Here is a 21851-nt window from a genome sequence, read left to right as displayed (position 1 = left end):
CCTCTTGCCATTTCGTGCCTGCTGGGATCCCCTGCATGGAGAGTGGTCCGACTCGTAACTGGGATAGGTCTTCCATGAACCTTGAAGATAGGAACTTTTGCGGTCCTTGAAAATAGGCTTATGGTGGCTTAGTAGAATGTGACTGTATCCCATGGCTTTAAGAGGTTATGGAATGGAACATGAATTCTGGATTGGGAAGTGAGACGGGAGCAAAACTGTCCTTTGGACATCTCTGTAGCGATGCCTTTCTTGTGAGGGACAAAGTGTTAGTCCAGAATCCTTACTTTCTCTGCAGAAGAAGGAAGAAGAGGAACTTGCCCGAAATATCGCCATCCAGCAAGAACTGGAAAAAGAAAAGCAGAGAGTTGCACAGCAGAAGCAGAAGCAGCTCGAGCAGGAGCAGTTCCATGCCTTTGAGAAGATGATCCAGAAGCAGGAGCTAGAGAAAGAGCGGCTAAAAATTGTTCAAGAGTTCGGGAAGGTAGACCCTGGCCCGTGCGGGCCTCTGCTCCCTGATCTGGAAAAGCCCTGTGTAGATGTGGCCCCCAGTTCACCTTTCTCGCCCACGCAGACTTCAGACTGTAACACAACCCTGAGGCCAGCTAAGCCACCTGTGGTGGACAGGTCCCTCAAACCTGGAGCATTAAGCGTCATAGAAAATGGTGAGTCCCCTTGCTGATGCCTTCTTTCCACCTCCATGGTCCCACTCACCTGAGTCTGTCAACAGAACACTGTGTGATGAGTACTGTCTTTTTCTGACCTACCACCTGACTTGTCTTTTTTTTAAAAAGACCTTGAACCTAAGTTAATCTTACTCAGTTATTCTAAAAATTCCTGAAGTCAGACCCTCAGCTTTAATATATATATATATATATATATATATATATATATATATATATATATATATATATATATATATATATATATATTGCAGCTGTCTTCAGACACACCAGAAGAGGGCACCAGATCTCATTACAGATGGTTGTGAGCCACCATGTGGTTGCTGGGAATTGAACTCAGGACCTCTGGAAGAGCAGCCAGTGCTCTTAACCACTGAGCCATCTCTCCAGCCTGAATCTCAGCTTTTAAAGATTCTGTAAAAATGTGAAGTGTTCAGTGAATTAGAGATCACAGGTAGCCCTTCCTAGAAGCAGTTTTAAAATGTTTAGTGCCACATGCAAAGCAATGGCTGACTTCTTTAAAAGGCCACTCACCCCAGCCTGGACTGTTCCTACTCTGTCAAGAGCTTGGTCAGTGTGAGTATTGTGCTTGGCAGACGGTCGTGTGGTTCATTCACAAAAACTAGTGTCCCATCTTCAAATGCGTGTGAGGAGGAAGGGCAGCTGGCCCTGAAGGCTGACCTTTCAGACCCCTCCCTTGTTTCCTCTGAAGTGCACACCGTCCACTCTGGGGAATACTTTCTAATGTCTTGCCCACCGGTCTGTTAGCTTCTCTCTCGACTTGGCTTCTGACTTCCCTGTTTGCTTGAGGCTGCTGCAGCTCCTCTCTGTTCAGTCAGATTGATCCACCCTGCAGGACTCCCAGAGCTCTTCTTAGCCTCGGTATTTTTTAAATTATTTCCCTAATAGCGCCATCATCTGCCGGTAACTAGATTGTAACTTCTGCACGCCCGGCCTTAAGTCTTGCTCATTCTGTGTTTCCTGTGGGCTGAGTGGTCACTGGGTTGGTTGTGTGTACCAGGCCCTAGTCCGTTATCCAGAGATGCAATCGTCACAGTGTTGTTGCTCAGTCTGCAGGTTTGTGTTGACCCTGTCTCTGGCTTTCTGGGTCTCACACAGCCTCTCTGTGGAATTCATGAATGGTTCTTGATGTCTTGGATAGGTGTTATAAGCTGCTTTGGTAATGCCTACTTAGGGGACAAACTATCTTCTTGTGGGCCAATTTGGTTTTCTTCTAGCAGTGTTCCTCGGCACTAGGAGGTCAGTTAACAACCCTGAGTGTCAGTCCTCAGCTTCTACCTCGTTTGAAACAGGGTCTCTTTGTTGTTCACCGTGAGCTTCTGACGATCCTTCTGTTCCCACCTCTCATCTTCCCGTAGGCTTGTAGCTACACCCTGCTCTACCTGCATTTTATGAGGCTTCTGGGGATTTGAGCTCAGAGCCTCACACTTGTGCAGCAGTCTCTGTAGCCATCGTCTTCTCAGTCCCTGGGTTTTGGGTTTGTTTTTTCCTGAGTCTCACATTATAGCCCGAGCTTGAGATTCCCCTGGCACACGATTCTGAGAGCCAAGATAACAACCGTCTGCCAGCATACTTCATTCTTCAAAAACACTTTTAAAAGATTGTAGGTGAGCCTCGTCTCGCCTGGAATGGTTAAAACCTTCTCTTTTTGAAGGATCAGGATCTTAAAACACCAATGCAGAGATCCATCTGATCCAGATGAGGCAGCCCGCCTTCTCCAGCTGCAAGTGTGTACAGTCAGTAATCCACACCTCCAAAACACAGCAGAGAGGCAGGAGGAAGATAACACTACTCCACAGGGAGAAATAGTCAGGAGAGCGATGACTGCTCCCAACCAAGCCCAGAATCCTGTGACCCAGCCTCACCGAGCTCAGTCCTCCAGCTGCAGCCATTGCTGGAGTCTCAGCTGTCAGCTCTGATGGCTGCCCAGGGATCTCTGACCCTGTGGCCCCAGACTTTTCCCTCTTGTCCATTTCAGTTCCCACCATTGAAGGCCTGCGCCACATTGTGGTGCCCCGCAATCTGTGCTCAGAATTTCTCCAGCTTGCCAGCGCCAACACTGCCAAAGGCATCGAGACCTGTGGAGTCCTCTGTGGAAAACTGGTAAGGATGGCTTCCCTGTACGGGGCTGCTTCCTCTGAGGCCTCTCCTGTGACTGGGTGTCTGAAGTCTGACTCTGTACCAAGCCCTCCACAGAGAGTGCACGGCATGGTCCCAGGAGCAGGGGAGGCAGAAGTTTACAGGGCCAGACAGGCAGCCTACCTGATAAGTCTTAGACCAATAAGAGACCTCATCACAAAAACAAATTAATTAAATGTGAAGAAACACACAAAGTTTTTCTCTGACCTACACATGCCTGCGCGTACACATACACTGTAACACTTACTAGTCAGGAATGATACCCATGCCTGTAATCCTACCCCTTGGGAATCTGAGACAGAAGACTTTCCACAAGTTTGAGGTCAGCTGCATAGTGAATTCTGGCCAGTATTGGCTATATAATATAACTTTGTCTTAAGAAAGAAAGGAAGGGAGGGTGGGAAGGAGGCTTGATTCTAAATGGAGAAGGACTCAGTTCCCTTTGTAGCCTGTGAATATAAATTATCTAAGGCTGGCTTTTGTTTGTGTCCACAAAGTGTGCAGTCCTCTGCAGAGAAGGAAACCCTGGGATACAGAGTGCTAAGCAGTGAGTCTACTAGGAGATGTAGGACCCAGAGGAAAACAAGCCCGCTAAAGGAAAAGCTTAAACCCATTCCTTGATGCTCCAGAAAATAGTGACTTAGAACAAATCACACTTGGACCCTAGGTGACAAGGCCTAGGGAACTCTAGACATGTGCAGAAGACACTCTGGAGAGTGTCCCAAGATCCCTGAGCAGACCCGTTTAGCTGTTACAGGAAAGACCCTAGGGCTATGCCGTTGGCCTCGCCTGTGATAAGAGGGAGATCTGGGGCCAGCCTGTGCTAAGAGGGTGATCTGGGGCCAGCCTGTGCTAAGAGGGAGATCTGGGGCCAGCCTGTGCTAAGAGGGAGATCTGGGGCCAGCCTGTGCTAAGAGGGAGATCTGGGGCCAGCCTGTGCTAAGAGGGAGATCTGGGGCCAGCCTGTGCTAAGAGGGAGATCTGGGGCCAGCCTGTGCTAAGAGGGAGATCTGGGGCCAGCCTGTGCTAAGAGGGAGATCTGGGGCCAGCCTGTGCTAAGAGGGAGATCTGGGGCCAGCCTGTGCTAAGAGGGAGATCTGGGGCTTATCTCCGTCTGCGACTTTATGGACTACACAGGTAAAGTACATGAACTCTCGGCCTTGTGGAGTAAGGGACTTGGAGGAGAATGAGAGCCATGCCCAGGGTGCAGAGTATGAGTGAGTGGGGCTGAGAAGCCCCAGGGAATTCTTACCTGTTGTCTTCTCCTTTGCAGATGAGAAATGAATTCACAATCACACATGTTCTCATCCCCAGACAAAATGGTGGGCCTGATTATTGCCACACAGAGAATGAAGAAGAAATTTTCTTTATGCAGGATGATCTTGGACTCCTCACTCTTGGCTGGATCCACGTAAGCAAATGTGACAACCTGGGCTTGGGCTCCTCTTCTCTGTTAGAGCACACGGCCCACACCCTTGTCTGAGCAGGGAAAACCTCTCCAAAGCATTTGTCTCTGCACACATGACTAGTGCTCTCGTAGCAACTCAAAGTACCACCAAGAGCTTTTAGCTTTTCTCTAAACTTAATCTTTTACTAAAAAGAGCTCTTCGATGTTTTGGTGTCTCTGGCTGGTTGCGGGGTGGGGCGTGGAGTGGGGTGGGAACTGGCCTAGAATGTCTGTGGACATGCTATAGAGACTATGTACCAAAAAGCTGCATACGTGAAACTATTTCAAATAAGCCAAGGGACTCTGTTCCAATTGATGGCTGCACTTTGTCTTTATGGAGAAGCACTGCCCTTTGCACACACAGTGTTCAGTGATTGCTCATACACTGTATGCTTCTGAGGTTGATCTTCAAGGCAACACAATGTAACTCCCTCCCTAAAGAGTACTTGTGAATGTTTCTGGAATTTGTAAGGCCTCGAGCTCACAGAGCAAGCTGTTTTTCTTGGCATGTGACAGGTGTAAGTCACAATCAGGTGTTTTACTTCTAGATTCAGGAGGTCACACACTCGTAGTCAGACCTAGAGGAGTACTGGTGTGCGGGGCAGTCTTCTGCCCTTGCGTCCTGTAGAAGTACTCACTGGTTTGTCTAATTCACGATATGAAACAGCACATAGAAAACTTGCCGTGTTGTACCTGAGGACCCATAGAAGACCGCACAGAAAATGAGCTCACATGCGGAGGCAGAGGGCGCTATGTTCTTCAGAGGGTGAACAGAGGGCACTACAGGGTTCAGAGGAAGAGGGTTCACACCCAAGGTGACATGTAATGAGGGACCAAAGGAGAGCTTTGTGGGCGAGGAGCCAACACTGGACAGGTACACCATGCTCCCACAGCAGTGAGCAGTTCTCTTAGCTGGGATTTGTGGTTTTCATCAGAAAGAGATGCAGGGTCAAAGCAAGAGTGCTATCTGGGGGCTGGAGAGATGGCTCAGCGGTTAAGAGCGCCCGACCGCTCTTCCAGAGGTCATGAGTTCAATTCCCAGCAACCACATGGTGGCTCACAACCATCTGTAAAGAGATCTGATGCCCTCTTCTGGTGTATCTGAAGATAGCTACAGTGTACTTATATATAATAAATAAATAAATCTTTAAAAAAAAAAAAAAAAAAGAGTGCTATCTGGGAGGCTTCTGTTGCAAGCTGGTCCTGGAAGCCTCGAAGGTGGGGAGAGTTGACAGCAAGAAGTTATTCACCAGCAGCTGGGGAGCTGCTACTAAGGGACCAAAGAGTCAAGTGCGTGGTGGAAGGAAGCGAGGATGTGGGGGACTAAGGAATACCAGAGCCACAGAGCAAGGATACTGAAGGAGGAAATTCAGGACGCTCACCTGCGCTGGGCTCTAGCCTGAAAGGATTGAGTACCTGCTAGAGTTGGGAGCTCCCTGACAGTATTAATCCAGTGAGACCCACTGTGGCAATAGTGGGGCAGAGACTGTAAGGTTCTATAGTCATGGGAAGCTGCAGTCCTCGCATTCAGCAGGGTGAGATAGGATTATGAGTTGTGGCCAACCTGGGCTTCATAGCCAGACAAAACAAAACGAAACAAGAAAAACAAAACAGAGGAAGTCCTAGCATGAATGAAGGGATGGTAGAGGCTGCTGTTTTGAAGCTTGGCTCTAAGGGAGAGGGGGAGAGATGAGGTGCTCTTGGAAGAGCTGGGTGGACAGACTGATCACCTGTTGTTAAGTGTGGAATGGCTTGGTTATGTTTTGTTTTGACTTGGCTTTGATGATGCAAAAGCTCTGAGTGTACATGGACTAAGGGTGCAGTACACTGAATCATTAAGCCGACATCTAGGTGCACCCACTACCCAAAAAAGGAAACAGAACCCTGCCAGGAGCATGCTCCGCCCTCCCACTTTCTGTCTCCTAGAATGACACCCTCTTGCCCCCACTACCCCTTCCTCCCTCCCTTTTGAGTTTACCTCCTAAGTATGACTCCCTACTTTCCGTGCTTCAGCTCTGCTTGGGTCTCACCTTCTTGAAATGCAGTTAAAAGATATGTAATTCTTTACATGCAGCTGCCCAGTGTGTTTTTATACCTGGTGAGCAGTACAGAAGGAGAGAAAAGGCAGGTGGGGCAAGATAATGTGGCTTAGGACAGCACCACCTCAGAAGGGCACAAGGGGCTCCCGTTTGAATAAGGATGAAGCACACAGCCCTCAGTCAGAGAGATTGTTGAACTGATGTTGGAAGGCTGCCTCTTCTCAGGCAGCCTAAACCTCAGTGAGGTTGGATGAGGCTCTGTTGCTGGGCAATGGGGAGGCAGAGGGGCTTAGGAGGAGGAGTGGCTGGAGGGACGGCTCAGTGGTTAAGAGCTCTTGTTGCTCTCCTAGAGGATCTGAGTTTGGTTTCTAAAACAGCCTCCCATAACTCCTTCACCAAGCGATCCGACACCCGTGTCTGGCCCACCCGTGACACCTGTACACACGTGGTATCTATTCACACAGGCGTGCACACATGGAAACATAAGTAAGACCAGGTTTGTTTAAATAAATCTTTTTTTAAAAGAAACTAAAAGAGCGGCTGGCTCCACAACGGTTACTATTTAGACTCCAAATGTAGTTATAGTTTAGACTTGAGGAAGAACTTAGCATGGATGACTAGAGGGGTCTATTTCTCCATGAGGGCCCAGCTAGGAACACACGGAAAGAAGTTTGGCTTGGTTTTCTCTCTGACGTGTTTGCACCATTTCTTCATAATTAGGGGTTTAAGACAGCAGGACTGGCTGGCTGGATCAGCAGGTAAAGCATCTGCTGCCAAGCTCTCACTGGTGGCCCATCTCCGATGGCAGGAGAAAACTGACTCTCACAAGTTGTTCTCTGACCTGCACACGCACCCACGACACAGACAGGCAAACACGCACGCATGCATGCATACATATGCACACTCACACACACATAAATGTAATTCGTTTAATGAAAAAAAAAAGGCTATGGTTCTTCTCCGATCTTTAAATTTTAAGAGAAAATATAAAGGTCAGTTCTTTCCTTCAGTTCACCATTTATTTCCTACCTGAAGGCCATGACCTCAGCCTCAGACATCTCGATCCTTGCTGCTTGTTTCTCAGAGCTTTTAAAAGCTGATTTTTATGCCATGTTTTCAAGGCATAAAGTTGACAAAAATCATACAAACCCCCTATGATGTGTAACATGTTTTGAGACACGCAGACATTGTGACTGCTAAGTTGACCGTGCTCTTTGTATGAAAGGAAAATACAAACATCTGCCCACTCTAGGCCTGGAAGCTCACAGCTCTATCACAGGACTTGGGAGGCGGGGGCAGGAGGTGAGTTTGGGACCAGCCAGGGTTACATAGTGAGTTCTAGGGCAGCCTGGGCTTCAGAGTTAGATTCTGTTTCCAAATAAATACAATTCATCCCAGTCATTTGTGGCTCCGTGTTCTGCCTCGCTGCTGGGGTGTGTGAACAAGGCTCAGGCAGACAAAACACAGAGGCACTGGGCTACAAACGTAGTCTAAGATGAGCTCCAGCCCAGGTAAGAAAGACAAGACAGGCTGGGGCCGAAGTGGGGTGTCCAAACTCCTGGATACCCAGACACTGCTGGGAACTGAGGAGTCAGGAAAGGGGGCCTGAAAGCCAGCAATAAGCCTGGGGCTGGGGGGAGAGGGAATCTGGCTTAACTCAGCGGTGAGTGTCCGGAGCGCAGAGGGACCTTCTGTGGGAGACGTAGGCAGCTCAACTCTGTATGATGAAGGCTTACCCCACAGTGATTCTTGATAATTAACAGCCCTTACTTTTCAAACCTGTTTATCGCTAGCGAAAATGGATGCATAAGACTTACTCAGGGTAGGCCTGGAGTTTTTTTTTTTTTTTTTTTCCCGGAGCTGGGGACCGAACCCAGGGCCTTGCGCTTCCTAGGTAAGCGCTCTACCACTGAGCTAAATCCCCAGCCCCAGGCCTGGAGTTTAATACCTTTTGCAGGAAGGAATGTCTGGGAAGGGAAGCTTATTGGATAAACCCTTAGGGCTCATCTAGACACCTCATTGGCATAGAGAACTCTGTGTTCTGTGCCATGTGACCATCCTCATGTGGTGTGTATGGTCACGTGCTCCAGGACAGAAACTGGGTACAGAGTAGATGAAGCACCTACCATTCTCAGATACGAGAATTACTAGGGTTTCTGAATCCATTCAACCTGCCCAGTTTTTGTCTGGTGAGACAGTTCCACTTGCCCCACAGTCATTTTCCAGTTTATGGTACACAGTCTTGGACTGTGGTTGCTGTATTACAAACCTCTTGATCTTTCAAGGACCTTTAGAGTCCTCCAGCTTAGAGTGCTGGGAAGACACTCACTATGAGGGTCAAGTGTATTCCTCCTGGCTGCAACTCGAAGAAGGGGTTGGGCCAGTTATTGGGAGCTCCTCAGACCTGCTTCAGTGGGCCAGCCTGGCAACTGGATCATTGGAAATTCTCTGATCTGTTTCATCTTTCAGACCCATCCAACCCAAACGGCCTTTCTGTCCAGTGTGGATCTGCACACGCACTGCTCCTACCAAATGATGTTACCAGAGTCCATAGCAATTGTCTGCTCCCCCAAGTTCCAGGAGTGAGTACCAAGGAGGTGATTCTGGGTCTTACAAAGAGCAAAATCCTCTTTCTATGGAAAGCAATTGTGCGTGCATATGTGTGTGTGCACATGTGTGTGTGCATGTGCCTGCTTGTGCTGGTTTGCTTATGTATGCACATGAGCCTGTGCAGGAGGATGCCTGTGCATATATGTGGCGGCCAGAGGTTGACTTGAGATGTCTTTCTCTTGCTTTTCTACCTTACTGTTTTTGACCCAGGGTCTCTTGCTGAGCCTGGAGTTCGCTGATTCAGTTGGAGACCACCACTCTCTGCCTCCCTAGCCTGAGGACTTTAAATGCCCACCGCATGTCAGGCTGCTTCTGCAATACTAGAAGTACCATCTCAGGTCCCCATGTTTGTATGTCAAGGATTTTACCAACTGAGCCATCTTCCAGACCCTAAGACCTTTTAAAAGATAAAATTCATCAACTGTCTTAATTGACTGCTCTAAAAGGTTTCCTTTAAGCTCCGTGTTCTGATAAACATGACTTACTCTTTAAATGATATGTTAGTAATGTTGATTTTCTAAGAAAAACCTTCAAGAAATTTGAACCATTTAAAGTTACAGGATCTCAAGAGCCTAAGGTTAAAGGGTAAAAAATTCCCACATGGGGGGTTGGGGATTTAGCTCAGTGGTAGAGCGCTTGCCTAGGAAGCGCAAGGCCCTGGGTTCGGTCCCCAGCTCCGAAAAAAAGAACCAAAAAAAAAAAAAAAATTCCCACATGGTACACTCTCTCCAAGTGTGGCTTCTTTTCATTCTAAATGTCCTATTTACTCTGAATTCTCCTGCAGAGCTAACATGGAGACAGTGATGAGCTAGCCTTTTATTTGTCATTTTTCCAAATGTCACTTTTGTCCACTTAAGTTATACCACAAGGTCTGGTGACTCTGCACGCCATTCCCCCTCTTCCTCAGACTGAAAACCTTAATGGACCTAACTAACTAACTGTTTGTTGGCCCTTCTTTTGTTCCTGCTTAAATCTGTTGTTGATTTGCTCAAAGGAATTTTTCACTTTGGTTTTAATTTTCAACTAGAGAATTCCTCTTTGGAGACTAGAGAGATGGCTCAGCAGTTTACAGCACTTGTTGCTTTTGCAAAGGACCTGGGTTCAACTCCCAGAACCTACATAGTGGCTCTTGCTTTCCTGTCACCTGTCACTCCAGTTCCAAGGCTTCTGATTCTCCTGACCTCATTGTGTCCCAGGCATGTAAGCCGAGCACTCATAGAATAGAATAAATGTCTTTATAAAGAAGAATTCCTGTTTGATTCTTCTTTATAATCACCAGATAAATTACTCTTTAACTATGACCCAGTCTCCAGAGAAGAGAGCTATAAGCCAGTATACTTACTGTGAAAGCTGTCTCAAAATTACCTCAGCCTGCTGAATCAGTGTGCTTGCCTGGAATGTGTGTGTGTGTGTGATAGAAAGGAGAGGTCTTAGTGAGAGTTTCTATTGCTGTGAAGAGACACCATGACCACAGCAGCTCTTATAAAGGACAGCATTAATTGGGGCTGGCTTACAGTTCCGAGGTTTAGTCCATTATCACCATCGTGGGACACGGCAGGAATGCAGGCAGGCATGGTGCTGGAGAAGGAGACGACAGTTCTACATCTTGATCTGCAGACGACAGGAGATTGTGTGCCACACTAGGCATATCTTGAGTATATAAGACCTCAGAGGCAACCTCCATGGTGATATACTTCCTTTAACAAGGCCACACCTACACATCTCCTAATTGTGCCACTCTTAGTGGCCAGGCATCCAAACACATGAGTCTATTGGGTCCATTCCTATTCACACTGCCACCGGGAGGGAAACAGACAAGATGGGTGTTAAGGTTGAGGAGATGGACTCCTCTGCTTGACTCCAAGTCTACCCTTTCTTGTTTCAGGACTGGATTCTTTAAATTAACTGACTATGGCCTTCAAGAGATTTCAACCTGCCGGCAGAAAGGCTTTCACCCCCATGGCAGAGACCCACCGCTGTTCTGTGTACGTATCTATGTAGAAGCCAGCAAGTACAGTGTACATATGTATGTAGAAGCCAGCAAGCACATGAAGTTCATGAGGTGCATGGTCCTTTCTAACCCACATGCATTCAGTCCTATCACTCACCTTCCCAGAGTTCCATAACCACATGGATGCAGGAAGCAGTGGGCATGGGAAGCAGGCTTGGCTCTCAGCTGTCACCTGGTGACTTCGAGTTTGTGAGGCTGCGGACCCTACCTGGGTCTTTCATCTGATCTGTGGGATAAGAACACTTACTTTACAGGATCGTTGAGAGGATGAAATTAGTGGCACGCTACTGACAGAATGCACGCTCAGCATGCCTGAGGCCCTGGGTTCAATCCCCAACACCACTGGAAAAGGAAGTAATAACAAAGTACCCGATGCATTGTCCCTTATCAAATGTTACTTTGTTCTCCATCAGTGACTAAGTCTCTGTCAGCCACTGCTTGAGAAGGGAAAAGAACAATTCTAGAATTTTGCATAGAAAGTGGGGTCTCCCCTCCCCAGGAAGTGGTTTTTTCTCCCGGGTTGTGTCTGTGATAGTGTGTTTAGCTGATCAGATGTCAGTGGTCAGATGAGCCTTGGAACAAAGAGATTCTGAGACTTTCCTCCACACCACACCATTTCTTTTGGGTCCAGAGAAACACAAGCAACATAGAGAAAGGAAGCAGAGCCATGCTCCATAAAATATGAAAGATCTAGGGATAGGAAGAAGTGAGACCCATGGGAGATTAAGATCATGGGATCTGGGAGCTGATTTTGTGTGGTAGAAGAGTTATTATGTATGTATATACATATGTATATATGTATATGTACCCTTTCATCAGGGGAGGGTGTGAAATTTCTCCCACGCTTCAGAGCACGAGTAGAGCTTGGTGGGAATGATGATTCCCAGACCCATTACTGTAATTGCCACTGACATCATGGTCTGGCTTCCAGACCAGGAGCCACTGACCTCGAGCCAGCATTTTATTTACTTATTATTTTTCAGAACTTCAGAAGAGTACTGCATCTATATCATTCCCACCCCTGCCTTCCCTTCCAGGCTCTCCCATGTCCCCTCTTCTCCGTCCCAAATTCATGATTTTTTCTTTATTATTGTACACATGCACACACACACATACACACACAAACACACACATACACGCATGCACATACACACACATGCACACACACACACACACACACACACACACACACACACGTATATACAGCCTACTGAATCCATTTACCTTTGTTCCCATATCCATGTGTCCTGGGCTGACCACTTGGGGTTAGACAATGGATGTATTCAGGAGCTCAGCCCTGGAGAAAACTCGTTCTCCCTCTCTCAGCAGACAATGCGCTCCTGTATGTAGCCTGTATGTAGTCTGGGGAGGGTGTGAAATTTCTCCCATCCATGGCATGTCAGACTGATGCTGTCAGTAAGCTTGTCTTGTTCATGCAACTGTATTGTTGATTTTTCATGGATGCATCTTCCCCGTGAAGTCTAGGGCTCAGTGTGTAACAGCAGGCATCCTGTGCCTCTGGTCCCTTGTCTGAGATCATCCCTAAGCCTTGGGATTCCTGGGTGTACTGTAGCCATGTCATTTGTTTTCTGTGTTTTGATCAGCTGTAACTCTCTGTTACAGTGTCCATCTGCTGCAAAAGGAAGCTTTGTTGGTGAAGGGTGAGAGCTACACTTACTGTGGGTAAAAGGATGTTTAGAGCAGTCAGAACGATACTCGTTTAGGAACCCAGCACTAGTGGGTTCTTCTCTCAGGTCTGTGACCTCTCTATCCATGGCTAAGCTCACAGTACCAAGTACAGGTTGTCTCCCACCCAGAAGGCCCTGAGTTCCATTAGGCAACTCTTAGTCATCCCTGAGATAAAAATGCCTGCTTCACCAGTGTGGATGTCTGTCTCCCAGTGTGGATGTCTGTCCCCCATGGCAGATGTCTCCCCGTTCTGGTCATTGCTGTGGCTCATAGGTTTTATAACTGGGTAGGACATCCAATTGCCCCTCTTCCTTACCAGCTTGCATAGTGCTTCTCAATACTATGAGAGCCTGTCCTGAGCAAAGAAACTTTCCAGGTCAGTTCCAGCTCAAATCCTCCAAGTACTGTGTCTTAAAGAGTGTGGTGTCTTCAGCAATAGTGTCTTACCTTCAAGTTCTGGATGGTGACCAAGGCTAATGCTCATATTGTTTTAGGAGACTTGTATTCTCCAACCAACAACTCAGAGAAGTTTTCCATGCCTGGGGAGCACTCTCAGCCCACATTGTGTGTGTGTGTGTGTGTGTGTGTGTGTGTGTGTGTGTGTGTGTGTGTGTATTTTTTATATATACAGTTACATAGTTATATATATATACATATATATATATATATATATATATATATATATATATGATCTCAATATGTAACCTGGCTAGCTTAGTGCTCACTATGTAGACCAGACAGCCTTAAGCTCACAGAAATCCGCCCCACCTGCTTCTTGCCTTCTGCCTCCTGAGTACTGGAATTAAGCATGTGTGCCACCATAGCTAGCATATTTTATGTATATTTAAAGTAAACTTATAAAATGGCATGCTTCCATGTGTTTTCAAGCACCCTTAATGTTATTTATCTTGTCTTCCCTCTCTCCCTGTATTAGCCTTCCTCCCCATCCCCAGCCAAGTCCCCCATTACTCTCTTAAACCCCTCTGTAGCACTTGCTTCCTCCTGCTCCCCTCTCTAGAGCTCTTGATCTGCCTCCCTGCCATGGCCCCGGTCTACTCTCCTGGCTTCTTCTCATCTGTCAGGGTACAGACTCCAATGTAAAGATTCAGAGCTAAAATTGACAAAATGTTTGACATTTGTCTTTCTGAATCTGGGTTACCTCTTGAGCGGGCATTTTAAATGAGAGGTTTGAGACCAGAGATAGAGCTCAGCTGGTGGAGGGCTTTCCTCACACGCCCCAGACCCTGGCTCCAATCCCCAGGACTAACGAACGGCGCATAGTAGTACATACTTATAATACTAACACTCAGAGGTAGCACCACAAAGATGGAGGCCATCCTGGGCTACCTAGGGAATTTGAAGATAGTCACATGACCCAGGCTCAAATAAATATTTTTTAAATGGACGTAAAGATTTTCCACAACTTCATTGTTTCTCCTTTTTCTCTGTTTCAGGACTGCAGCCATGTCACTGTCAAAGACAGAATTGTGACGATCACAGACCTTCGATAAATCTCAGTCATGAACCAGGAGGTGGCCCACTGGGTAAACACACTTGCCACCAAGCCCAACAGCCCAAGTTCTATTGCTGGGATCCCCCCAAGTTGTCCTCTAACCTCCATTTGTGTACTGTGGTATGTGTGTACCCACATATACACACACAGACACAGACACACACACATATTAATTAATTTAAAACAAATAAATGTAAATTACAAAAAGAATCCTACCCTCCTCTTAAGCTGCATATTCTGTTCAGTTTACTCCCCCTCACCCCCATGGAGTTAAGTAAGCTTTTAAGACAGAATAGGGAAGGGTCAACACTGGGGGGAGCCTTTTTTTTTTTTTAATTTGAAATCATCTTAATTTTTAAGACAAATATGGAAATGAGCAAATCACACCAAGCAACTAACTCAAAAATTAGGATGCAAGAAAAACACCTCTAGATCCAATCACTGGCCTTCTGCCCTCTTGAAATGTATCTACCAACTTGTTCATCTTTACCCTTGGACTACATAGGGGCATCTGTGCAAGACTGTGAAAGCCATTTTGAAGGATTTGGCTTTTTATTGTTTGTGGCATTACTTAGGGAGCGTACCATTCTGCTGGGATGTGCATGAGGAGCTCCCAGCCCCCATACGCTGATTTTGTTTAAAAGTATATCGTTTAAAAGGTGGGGGTGTTATTTTCTTCTATAATAAATCAGCTCACTTGTGTTGTGCTCTAGAGTGAGCTGTCCGACCGAGCATCCCATAAACACTTAAGTCTGATTGTGGACACGTGGGATGGTGTGTGCCGAGCTGACCTGTGTTCCTCCTCCACAAGCAGGAAGTCACCTCTCATTTTGCTGTTGTCTCAAACCGTGTCTTCCTGCTTTCTCCTTAAGCCTGACGGCCTTCAGCCGAGGCACTGTAGCATTTCAGAGTTCCTGGTTACATCCAAGTCCATGGCGTGGTTGCCTAGACAACCACCCTGCTAAGTCCACGGTGCTGGCTTCTTCTCGAGAAATTCCTAGGATGGTGTGGGGGGCTTGTTTTCACGATAAGCGGCAAACTAAAGGTAGCCTAGAAATCGGTGGCACAAACATGGGAGAGGAGTGAATATGTTAGAGAATAGAATTAGTTTTTTTAACATGCGTGCATGCATGCATGTGTGCATGTATGTTGTGTGCACTGTGTGCATGCACGTGCCTGAAAAGCCAAAAAGGGATTTGGTGTCTCTAGAACTGGAGTTTCAGGCAGTTGTGAGGTGCCGTGAAGGATGCTGGGAACAGAGCCCACCCAGGTCCTCTGTAGAAGCAGAAAGTGTTTTTAATTGCTAAACCATTTCTCCAGCTTCCCAAAATGATACTCTGAATCATACCAACAATGCTGCCTTCCTAAAATATAATGTGGACACGTGCGTTCAGAAAAGGACGAGTTCATATCAAAGGGTAGGATTGTGAGATCTTATTCCCCCTCTGTTTTAAATTTTTCCCAACTAGAGAGAACATATACTGCATTATAACTGGACAAAAAGGACAGTACCTTTTATCCAGAAACCAAAACTCCACTGCCCCCTCAATGTGGGAACCCAGCCAAGACCTGCTTCCTGGACAGGCCCAGTGAGGGGGCCTTGGTAATGCTCTTGGGCAAAGCAGCAGACACATGTCATATATGGAAAGCTTCCATAAGGCTGACCTCACTGCTGGAACTTGTTCAACATAAACCTTGCCTTCGAGAGCGAGCAGAAATCTTTGGACAGAGCCCAGTGGATGGAGAGCTGAGAGGGGCCTAAGAAAGGAATTGCTGCTGTTATGCCTGCAGTCCGGACCACAGTCCTGGGCCCTTCAGATTGCTCAGTCCCCTGGAAGGACTGCTTTTTACAAAGCCACTGTCCTCTGGAGAAGAGCTGCTGCAACGGGCCCTGCATTGCTTCTGCCTTCTGAGCTTGGAAAACACAGGCATTGCTTAAAGGAACACCAGGATGGTTACTGGTGGGTGGCGGAAGTGGAACCATCTCCTACACAAAAGGAAGCGAAGCCATTCTTAGATACTCCTCTGCCTGTTCCCTGCCATTATAGCTCTGCAGCCCCCAGCATCCCTGTTTTCACCTCATCTTGCCTTTAAAAAAAGGTAATGGTTCTGGGCATGGTGATGTATGCCTGCCATTCCCACACTGTGGAGGCTGAGGCAGGAGGCTCAGCATGAACTACTCAGTGAAACCTTTTTAGGAAATGCTAATGGCATTGCACCAATGCAGAGTTTATCCCAGTGTGCCATCCATGCCAGCTAAGCACTGGCCATACTGCCACCTTGAACAGCCCTTAGCCCCCATGTCCAGAGCATCTCAGACCCAGTAAGTCTTTGCCCCTTTCCCAAGACTTGGAAGCTTTGAAGTTTTGTCCTTAATTGATTCATGGTAAGCCCAGGATATGGTCACACAGTATTTTCATTCCCAGTGGCAGCATGGCTTTGAAAGCACACCATCAAAAAGTTTTTAAAAGAAAAAAAAAAAAAAAGCTCACCATCGCTCATAATGATGAGACTTGAGGCTTTAGCTGACTGCAGAGAAAGGAATTTTATATTCAAGTGATTTTCATTGCACTGACAGAAATTCCAATTGATGTTCAGATGTGGCTGAATCCAGTGTCTACCATTCCCTTGTTTCAGGATTTGGTCATTTGAGTTACCCATCAAAGTAACGTAGACAGTCATGGTTTAATAGCCTATTGTCCTAATAAATCTAGCTGAAAATGATTTCTGGGTTTCAACACAACTCCTGGAATTGAGTTGTTGGGTCAAGACTTTGGCCACAACTCATCTTGGGACCAGTCTCTGTGGGCCAGAAGTATGGAAGGTTCTGATTGGTCAGGCCTGGGTTGAAAGCCTATATCCCACCCAACCTGCATGCTTTGAGATCAGGGAGTTTTCTTTTCCAAATAATACCATGGTAGCATTAGACGCAGAAGTGGGTACTGATCAGGGGAGGCAGCAGATGTCTATAACAGATGACGGATGAGAGCGTAAGGCCACAGGTAGTCGTCCCAATGGTGTGAGTTAAGCAGACTCAGTAGTACCATCCAGTGCTGTGGAACTCAGGTAATAGCAGCTGGACTGGGGGTCCTGACATGCTCCCCAAAACATGAGTCCTACACCCAGACCGTGACTCATTCATTCAAGGGTGCCTACTATGTGCAGATCACTGAAATATGAAGGAAAAAATATACAGATGTGGAGAAAGGAGCTACACTCCAGTGCCAGCACAAGACCAATTTCATCACAATTGACAAAGTACACAGGACGGTGACTGAGAGACCCGGAAGAGATTCGCCGCAGCCATTTCTATTCCTCTTTCCATCCATTCAGCAAATTTCTAGCACGCACATACTAAACACCAAGTCCCGCTTTCCAGGAGGCCAGAAAAGGACACCAGATCCTGGAGCTGGAGTTACAGGGCTGCGATTTGCCTGCCGGGGGTGCCGGGGAGTGAATTTTGGTCCTCTGTAAGAGCAGCAAGGGTCTATCGAGCCATCTCTCCAACCCTGAGTCCTACTTTTCTCACACTTGGATAAAGAAGAACTCTTACTTAGGCAAAATCACCTTTAAAAAGTCAAACAAAGCTGAGAGAAAGAAAAGGCTACAGAGGATCTCCTAAAAGCCAAAGTGTGCAGTGTATTTTCCACTCACTGCCTTAAAAACTTCAGCGAGGTAGCTGCTGCAGAACATCCCTCAGGCAGCGCACAGAGCCTGTCTGCTTCCGTCTGTCTGAGCTCAGAACGGCTAACTTCTCCTTCTGTCTCCCTGTCTCTGTCCCCCCAGATACTGTCCAAACTGTCCAAACCCTGGCGCTCTTGCTTTCTCGTTCTTCCTCTGAAGCCCACCCATCCCTTCCTCCAGGATACTGCATGTGTCCTGCATATGTGCTCATGCAAGCCCACACTCTCCTGCCTGGAATGTACACACATACACACACACACACACACACACACACACACACACACACACACACACACACACCTAAATAAATAAGCCTAAAAACAAAATATAAAGACAAAACAGTAAGTGTGGGGCATGGCGTTATGTATACATCTGCATGTACTCATCTGTATGCACACACCTGTGTGTGTACTCATCTGTATGCACACACCTGTGTGTGTACACATCTGTATGCACACATCTGTGTGTGTAACATCTTTATGCACACATCTGTGTGTACACATCTGCAGTCCCAGCACCGAGGCAGAAGGACAAAGGCATTGACACCCATCCTTGATTGCATAGTTAAGTTTGAGGCCAACCTGGGTCACATGAGACCCTATTTCAAGAAATCACCACCACTATTGTCGACAACACCACAATAATGATGATGACGACCCCAGTACTACTGCTACCAAAAAGGAAAGAAATTCTTTACAATACAACAGAGCTTCCAGGTATGACAGGGTTCATACACTAAACAAGTCACAGACATCCAGGTGTCTCAGTTGGAACCTACCGTGCCCATCCCAGTGCCAGCATAGTCCTCTTCCTCTCCCAGAGATGCCATAATTCACATTGGGAATAGATCCTGATGACCAGATGGTGCTGGGTTTACTATACAGATGATTATGACATACCTCACGTAGCTCATCCACTGTGGAAGTGATTCACACTTAAACGTGTATGAGTGTTTGCCCGTATGTATGTCGGTTTACCATATATGTACTTGCTGTCTACAGGGGCTACAAGAGGGTGCTGGATCCCCTGGAACTAGAGTTGTTGACTATAAGCTGTCATGTTTGTGCTAGGTCCAACAAGGGTCCCCTAAGAGCAGTAGTGCTCTTAATCACTGAGCCATCTCTCTAGCCCATGGTTTATTACGCTTTTTTAAAAAATTACTGAATCAATTTGTCTGTGTGCTTGATTTCTCCATCTCTTTCCCTCCACATTCAACTAAATTATTCTCTGCAATGATTTATATATCCCAGATCTGTCTGAAATCTTCTCTGGAAGTTCTCTAGAGCCCATCTCTATTGTGCGTGCACACACACACACACACACACACACACATTTAAAAAAATTAAAAACCAGGTCTCATATCTGCAGGTATGTTTTCAAATGAAAAGTGTGGTAGTTTGAATGAGAATGTTCCCATATAGACTTGGGTATTTGAACCATTGGTCCCAACTGGGTTTGGGAGGGTTATGGAACCTGTGGGAGGTGGAGCCTGGCTGGAAACGGGCTTCGAGTGTTACAGTCTTTCCTGTTTGCTTTCTGTGCCTATGGTTGAAAGTGAGAGTTCTTCTGCTATGGCTGCCAGCTGCTGCTACTTCTCCTTGCCATGATAAACCCAAATAAACCCTTCCTTATCTAAGTTGCTTCATAGTGATATTTTTATCACAGCAACAGAAAAGTAACTAATACAAAAATGAATCTGAAATTATTTGCACTGTGTGGTGAACTCTCATCCTTACAAAACCACAAGTGACCACTCCAAAAGTGCTTCACAAACACCAGGTTCTCTCAGCACTAGGAGAGGAATCGTGCTCAGGCTCCAGGGTGGGATTTGGTGCTAGACTGACCCTGAAGAGATAGATTCTTGGTTTCCTCATTATGGTGTGACTTCCATGAGAGATTTCAGCTCTCTGGGCCTCAAAGTCTGCAACTCTTTTTCTTTTTTTTTTTTTTTTTTTTTTTTCCGGAGCTGGGGACCGAACCCAGGGCCTTGCGCTTCCTAGGTAAGGGCTCTACCACTGAGCTAAATCCCCAGCCCCCGCAACTCTTTTTCTTAAAAAAAAAAAGGAAAAAAAAGTAATGCCAAGATTAAATATGATTACACAGGGCCCAGCAAGATGGCTCAGTGTGTAGGTGTGCTTTGTATAGCAAGCCTTCAACTGAACCCATGGGAAGAGAGAAGGAACCCACACACGCACTATGACACAGGAACCCACTTTCACATATCATCAACACACTCAAATTCACACAACAATAAAATTTTAAGTAGATGATTGTATAGACATGGTTATGTACTATAACACACACACACACACACACACACACACACACACACACACACACACACACACACACATATATATATATATATTTAACAAATGGCAGCTCCAGTAGCAACAAGGAAGTATAATAGTGAGATCTGGGTCAGCGACTTGTTGGAAATCACCCTTAGAGACTCAGCCTTTTAGAACACACTGGTCTTGTCTCACAGGTGGGCTGAAGCTCCTAACCAGATTTCGTCCTGTCCCGGCGGGTTCCATGCTCTTCTGAAGGAAACTACAGTGTTGATCAAAAAAGAAGGGCCCTGCTTCCACTTAAAGCCATCTTCCTGGTGTGAAGGGCCAAAGTTTCATGTGAAGCGTTTGATGTGGTTTTGTTTTAACTGTTGTTTGTTTATTGTAGCCCAGGTTAGCCTTGACTTTGTGATCCTTCTAGATGCTAGGATTATAGTTTTTCTTAGTTCCAGACTGAGGATAGGAGTCCCCGGTGGCTTGTGGGAGGATGAATGTAGTGTGGGAGTGAGGAAGCCCTGTGATTGGGAAGGAATGGGATTATGGAAATGAAGTGTTGGCTCTACCTGAGGTGTGCCTGACTCACTATAAAAGGGGCTGCTTGCCCCCTCCTCACTCTCTTTCTGTCTTCTCCTCTTGCTCTTGCTTCCTTACCCTCTTCCCCCTCTGCCTTAGTTAGGGTTTTATTGCTGTGAAGAGACACCATGACCATGGCAACTCATATAAAGGACAACAGTTAACTGGGGCTGGCTTACAGGTTCAGTCCATTAACATCAAGGCAAGAGCATGGCAGCATCCAGGCAGGCATGGACATGGAGGAGCTGAGAGTTCCATCTCTTGTTCCAAAGGCAGCTAGCAGAAGACTCACTTCCAGGCAGCTAGGACTAAGGTATTAAAGCCCACACCCACAGCGACACACCTATTCCAACAGGGCCACACCTAATAGTGTCACTCCCTGGGCCGAGCTTATACAAACCATCACACCCTCTCTCCCCATTCCCCTCACCGGTCTTTCTTCATGTGCTCATGGCCAGCCTCTGCTACTCTCCCTCTCCCTCTCCCTCTCCCTCTCCCTCTCCCTCTCCCTCTCCCTCTCCCTCTCCCTCTGTCCCTCTCCCTCTCCCTCTCCCTCTCCCTCTCCCTCTCCTGCTCTCCCTCTCCCTCTCCCTCTCCCTCTCCCTCTCCCTCTCCCTCTCCCTCTGTCCCTTTCCCTCTCCCTCTCCCTCTCCCTCTGTCCCTCTCCCTCTCCCTCTGTCCCTCTCCCTCTCCCTCTCCCTCTCTCCCTCTCCCTCTCCCTCTCTCCCTCTCCCTCTCCCTCTCTCCCTCTCCCTCTCCCTCTCTCCCTCTCCCTCTCCCTCTCCCTCTCCCTCTCCCTCTGTCCCTCTCCCTCTCCCTCTGTCCCTCTCCCTCTCTCCCTCTACCTATCCGCCCCCTCTCTCTTTCTCTGTCTTCTCTGTTTCTACTCCTACAACTCCCCTCCCCATGCCCTGAATAAACTCTATTCTCTACTATACCATTGTGTGGCTGGTACCACAGGGGGAAGGGATGCCTCAGCATGGGTCCACAGAGGTATCCCCATCCCCCACACCATACCAAGCCTCCACCAAACGTATCCCTGGCTTCTCTCTCTTTTTCACAAAACACAACACAAAGATCTTGAGGCTACCCCCAGGCCAGCCTTAGAACTCTTGGAAAGTAAGAGCATAGTCTGTTTCTAGCTCTTCTGGAGT

The 21851-nt window shown here is 47.0% G+C and overlaps 1 protein-coding gene across 6 annotated transcripts in view; it reads left to right on the top strand.

Annotated features, from left to right (window-relative positions):
* Stambp (Stam binding protein) overlaps positions 1-14359 on the top strand; it is a 28434-nt gene extending 14075 nt beyond the window's left edge. For all 6 annotated transcript variants that reach the window (XM_006236726.5, XM_039106986.2, XM_039106987.2 and 3 more), the window contains 6 exons: positions 296-662; positions 2680-2804; positions 4114-4251; positions 8796-8908; positions 10822-10921; positions 14091-14359. In XM_006236726.5, coding sequence (XP_006236788.1) covers positions 296-662; positions 2680-2804; positions 4114-4251; positions 8796-8908; positions 10822-10921; positions 14091-14147 — 900 coding nt within the window. In that variant the 3' untranslated portion in view covers positions 14148-14359. The remainder of the gene's footprint in view (positions 1-295; positions 663-2679; positions 2805-4113; positions 4252-8795; positions 8909-10821; positions 10922-14090) is intronic.
* Positions 14360-21851: the final 7492 nt, after the last annotated feature.

This window comes from Rattus norvegicus, chromosome 4 (assembly GCF_036323735.1).
Source record: "Rattus norvegicus strain BN/NHsdMcwi chromosome 4, GRCr8, whole genome shotgun sequence".
NCBI classification, from domain to species: Eukaryota; Metazoa; Chordata; class Mammalia; order Rodentia; family Muridae; genus Rattus; species Rattus norvegicus.
Note: the sequence above shows the minus strand (reverse complement) of the source record. Positions and strands in the feature narration are given on the sequence as shown.